This window comes from Limulus polyphemus, unplaced genomic scaffold, assembly GCF_000517525.1.
Source record: "Limulus polyphemus unplaced genomic scaffold, Limulus_polyphemus-2.1.2 Scaffold2878, whole genome shotgun sequence".
Classification (NCBI taxonomy): Eukaryota; Metazoa; Arthropoda; class Merostomata; order Xiphosura; family Limulidae; genus Limulus; species Limulus polyphemus.
The window spans coordinates 102,028-107,938 of NW_013668488.1; the positions used below are offsets into that span (position 1 = coordinate 102,028).

Sequence of the window (5,911 nt, forward strand, 5' to 3'; positions counted from 1 at the left end):
CTTACTAGAAACATTTCATGTTGTGAGTGGAGCTAATCAGACCTTACTAGAAACGTTTAATGTGGTGAGTGGAACTAATCAGACCTTACTAGAAACATTTCATGTTGTGAGTGGAGCTAATCAGACCTTACTAGAAACGTTTAATGTGGTGAGTGGAACTAATCAGACCTTACTAGAAACATTTCATGTTGTGAGTGGAGCTAATCAGACCTTACTAGAAACGTTTAATGTGGTGAGTGGAACTAATCATTCCTTACTAGAAACATTTAATGTGGTGAGTGGAACTAATCAGACCTTACTAGAAACATTTAATGTGGTGAGTGGAACTAATCATTCCTTACTAGAAACATTTAATGTGGTGAGTGGCACTAATCAGACCTTACTAGAAACATTTTACGTGGTGAGTGGAACTAATCAGACCTTACTAGAAACATTTCATGTTGTGAGCGGAGCTAATCAGACCTTACTAGAAACGTTTAATGTGGTGAGTGGAGCTTATCAGACCTTACTAGAAACATTTTACGTGGTGAGTGGCACTAATCAGACCTTACTAGAAACATTTTACGTGGTGAGTGGAACTAATCAGACCTTACTAGAAACCTGGTTGTTAGCGAAGATTGTAGTAAAGCAAATATTGTTTTACGTGAAGAATATAAATAATTGTTTTATGAAAAAAAAGGGGTTCGTACTTCCTTTATATTGTAATATTACTATTAATTGTTTTTTTATTGGAATTAAGTATATTTTATTGTTTATGTGTTAAAGTTGTACATATTTTTTTCTGTCAAGTTTCTTTAACCATTTTATATGGAATGAAAAGTTATTTGGATCATGAAGGTAAAAACAGTTTATGAAAAATTATTTTTCTGTTTGATATTTTTCACAAACTTTGTTTTTGGATTGAAGTATATGATTTGATTTTAATTAGATACGTAACGCTGAAACTCTGTGTCGAGAAACTTTGTATTCAGACTTAACTGAGTTAGAATTTCTGGAATCAATTTGCAGTGATAATGGGACACTGACAAAAATGGTAAGTTTTAAAGTAACGTGTTTACAATGAATAATTTAGTTATATTTTCAAATACTAAAAACGTTCAGGTGTGATTCTACATGACTTTACGATGAACCAATTAGCATTTAGTGCATTTTTATATATATGAACAAAAATTAATGACACGATAAGAAACGAATTCGATTTACAACTTCAAGTACGAGTAGTTTACAAAACCTGTTCAGATGAAACTGGAGTAACTAACATATCCTCTTTTTTCCGCTGTTAAAGATTGTCATATTTTATACCAAGTTAGCATTTTTTGGATCAACTGTTTCAAATAATAAGGCAGCATTTATCTTTTAATGCACAAAAATAACAAGAAAAGTTCTAACCATCACCAGCCATTGAATATGTATGTTGAAATTGAAATTCATATCAAAGTAACACAGTAAACAGGAGTGTGTGAAACCTCAAGTAACGACATAAACAGGAATGTGTAAAACCTCAAGTGCCAACGTAAACAGGACCGTGTGATATCTCAAGTTTCAATATAAACAGGAGTTTGTGAAACCTTAAATGACAAAATAAACAGGATCGTGTGAAACCTCAGTGTATAGCATAGGCTGAATGAACAGTCATTTGCATTTCACATCTAATTTGCATAAAACTGAATCGAGAGTGTTTATTGACAAAGCTGTATAACAATAGTTTTACTTATTCCTATCCGAGGTATTATTCCTTCACTTTTTTTTGGTAGATAACACAGGCCTGCGATGGTTTTATTGTCTTCAAATTTTTACATGTTCTAACAGTATTTCATTTACGCTAAATCCGAAAATTATATCCATTTTTCTCCATCACATACAGATTTTTCACAAAACGTCATAACGCAATACATAAAAGAAAAACCACAATACGTAGTTTTGAGACTAAAAGACGTAGATTTCACACACAAAAATAAATCAGGATCAATGAGAATGCATATTCGTTTGACATCAATGTTCTTCCCTTTTCTTCAGTTTGTTTGTATTTTTGTTAACAAACATAACAATAAAAAATTTTCATTGTGGTAAACGAAATAATAATTTGATCTAAGTAAGAGTCCCCTTCCCCCCGTTTTGTAAAACATCCTTACGTGATAAAAAAAATGAATATTATTTTCGAAATCTGCGTAGCTGAATTGTGGAAAATCCGTTATTAAAATTAAAACAACTTTTATGAAGTTTAAGTTCGCCGGCCTGTGTTATCTGATTATATGTTAACTGATCAGTTTCCTGCAGTCAGGTGTGAATGATTTGTTCCAACTAACAATAATTTGGTGTAAGAACAAACAAAATTCACACTTGAACAACAACAACGTGGCATCACTTATTGTAAAACGACTTGAAGTAAGACTTGTATTCGATTTTAGAGGATAACATGTGCATTATAAACCATTTAGAAAAATATTGCAATGAAAAGTTATATATGTATTGAAGTTAAAATATTTAAGCCATTGTCGTGTTCCTAAAATAATGCACACAGTTCGATATAAGACAGAAGTTGCTTAAAACATTATGACAAGTATGTATACATTGAGTTATCTCGTAATGGAGAGATACAGCTATGCAGAAAAATAATGAAAACTGTATTAAAGTAACACAAATACGATACCCTATAACCCGGGCGCTTTAGAAAGGTGGACCATTCTCCTTCTGTTTGCCCCTGAAAAAAATAAATGCCCACTTTCGAAAGCGCTTGGGTTATAGGATGTCTTATTTTTGGTTAAACTTTGATTTCTTGAACCTCCGTGTTTTTCTAACATCATGAAAGTAAAAACAAAATCAGATTACGACAAATGTATGTAAAATAATGATCACCTGGTAATTAATAACGTATTAATAAAAGGTACAAAATTTGCTTTCAACAAATAACTGTTGGTTCGACTTCGTTTTTTTGCCACTAATCCGTTCTATGCTTTATACCAATGAGCAAGATTAACGTGAAAAACAATACATATATATCCCATATGTCCTCAAGTTGCATAGCAGTATGTCTGCGGACTTAGAACGCTAGAAATCGGGTTTTCGATACCCGTGGTGGACAGATAGCCCATTGTGTAGCTTTGTGCTTAACTTCAAACACAATATCCCATATACAAAAGACACTGGATTCTATAAATAAGGGTTATATTAATAAGAAACTTGATTTTCTTGAATGTTTAAACTCACAAAAAATTCACAAACTGTGTACTCATTCATATAAACATAATGATTTTTTTTTAATTTCGCGCAAAGCTACACGAGGCCTATCTGCGCTAGTCGTCCCTAATTTAGCAGTGAAAGACTAAAGGGAAGGCCTCTACTCATCACTACCCACCGCCAACTCTTTTACCAACGAATAATGGGATTGATCATCACATTATAACGTACCCACAGCTGAAAATGTGAGTCTGCGGACTTACCACGCTAGAAACCGGGTTTCGATACCCGTGGTGGGCAGAGCACAGATAGACTATTGCGTAGCTTTGTGTTTAACTACAAACAAAATTGTTTAATAATCTTTATGGAATTTTTTGCTTCTAGTTCGATGGAATATATCAAAATTGAATGATACGTGCCAGAACGCCCAACGATACTTGCCTTCATAAATCTACCAAAATCATAAATGTTACGAGTTTCAAACGTTTGGTTCATATTTACTCAGTTGAACATTTCGGCTGTTTGGTGGGACGGGGATTCGAACCCGCGACTCTCAGAGTGCGAGTAAAGTGTCCTAACCTCCTGGCCAGACATAATGTTGGTATTGGAATACAATGTGTCTGTTATCAGCTTGGTGTTATTCTTTCGGTATGGAAGCTAACTTCAAAAGTCATGTTTTATATTTTTCTTTTTTTTTTTACTATTCTTGCTTCAAAACTACACGATGTTTTGTTGTTTTACATAATTGTGTAACACTTGTGTAGCTAGTTAACAGTTTGGTGATTTTTGAGATCTGATTTTTTTTTCAGATGTGGAGGTGCGTGTATGATGAACTGGTAAGTAAATACTGTCCCCAATAAATATCTACTGAATTGGTGCGTGTATGATGAACTGGTAAGTAAATACTGTCCCCAATAAATATCTACTGAATTGGTGCGTGTATGATGAACTGGTAAGTAAATACTGTCCCCAATAGATATCTACTGAATTGGTGCGTGTATGATGAACTGGTAAGTAAATACTGTCCTCAATAAATATCTACTGAATTGTTTTGTTTGATTGATTACTTTCCAGTTTTTGGTTAACAGACTTTAAAATAGATCAACATTCAATAATTAAATATATTACTTTATATATATATATATGAGAAAACTTTACTTGTACATTCCTTATAGCAAACAGAAATTATTACAAAATATTAACAAGGGAAGTTTTGACAGTTGTACAAGTTACTTGTGAATTTTTTTCCCATCAAAGCGTGTAATTTAAGCGAAGAAAAGAAACAATCACTGGATAACATATACGTGAGTGACGTGATTTTGGCGAAACAAGTCTACTTCAGAGGGATTGGCGAATCAAAAAATAGATTAGGCCTCTACGTTATTTACGCATTCTTTTTTTTTTCTTCTTCTTCTCTGAAATTATACATTTAGGTGAGGAAAATAAAACTTCACAGATACACACTACCAGCCAGCCCGCTGAATAATAATGAATAATTAACTGTGACGGGACAGTTACATGTTATCCAAACACTTAATGTATTTTAGATTATTAGTGATAATTAAAATACTATAAATCAAAGCGTTCAAGTTGTACAAGCTGTTGGTTAATTTAAGGTATTGATGGATAAATTTATTTTGACAATATAATACACTTGACTTAATTAATAAAAACTACTCAAAAGCGTCGGAACCGGAGAGGCTGAGGGTGCTATAGCACCCTCACTTTTACATATCTGACATATAGCAACTGTAAATTATATTATTACATTAATTTTCTTGGGGGGGGGGCATGTCTAGCCAAGCATCCCACTTTGCAACTCATTCCTGCACCACTGCTATCAATATATAGTCTCATTTCTATAAAGAACTTTGGGTTTTATAATCCGGGTTTCCTGATGAACAACACTGAAAACCCGCAACAGATAAGGAATATTTGAAAACCTGTTAACGAACTCTTTTTATTGGAAAATGAGATTACAATTCATAGGGAACTGGTGGTCTTATTGTGTTGTTATTGGGTTTTTTTGTGGTTTTTTTTCCAAAAGGTTAACTTGATGGAAAAAGATTTAGGAAGTATCAAATCATTCACCAAAAGGTTAACTTGATGAAAAAGGATTTAGGAAGTATCAAACCATCCACCAAAACGTTAACTTGAAAAAAAAAGGATGGTTTGATATTTCCTAAATCAACAAGTTAACCTTTTGGTGGATGGTTTGATACTTACTAAATAATTTTTTCTTCAATTTAACCTTTTGGTAATGAACAAAGGATTTAGGAAGTATCAAATCATTCACCAAAAGGTTAACTTGAAGAACAAATTATTTAGGAAGTGTCAAATCATGCACCAAAAGGTTAACTTGATGAAAAAGGATTTAGGAAGTATCAAACCATCCACCAAAACGTTAACTTGAAAAAAAAATTGATTTAGGAAATATCAAACCATCCACCAAAAGGTTAAATTGAAGAAAAAATTATTTAGTAAGTATCAAACCATCCACCAAAAGGTTAACTTGATGAACAAAAGATTTAGGAAATATCAAACCATCCACCAAAAGGTTAAATTGAAGAAAAAATTATTTAGTAAGTATCAAACCATCCACCAAAAGGTTAACTTGATGAACAAAGGGTTTAAAAAGTATAAAATCATCCACCAAAAGGTTAACTTGAAGAACAAATTATTTAAGAAGAATCAAACCATCCACCAAAAGGTTAACTTGATGAACAAAGGATTT

General features: G+C 32.7%; 1 protein-coding gene across 9 annotated transcripts in view; it reads left to right on the forward strand.

Annotated features, from left to right (window-relative positions):
- LOC111087939 (heterogeneous nuclear ribonucleoprotein 1-like) overlaps positions 1–5,911 on the forward strand; it is a 64,392-nt gene that overhangs the window by 53,475 nt on the left and 5,006 nt on the right. For all 9 annotated transcript variants that reach the window (XM_022396419.1, XM_022396416.1, XM_022396418.1 and 6 more), the window contains 2 exons: positions 929–1,033; positions 3,987–4,013. In XM_022396419.1, the coding sequence (XP_022252127.1) occupies positions 929–1,033; positions 3,987–4,013 (132 nt within the window). The remainder of the gene's footprint in view (positions 1–928; positions 1,034–3,986; positions 4,014–5,911) is intronic.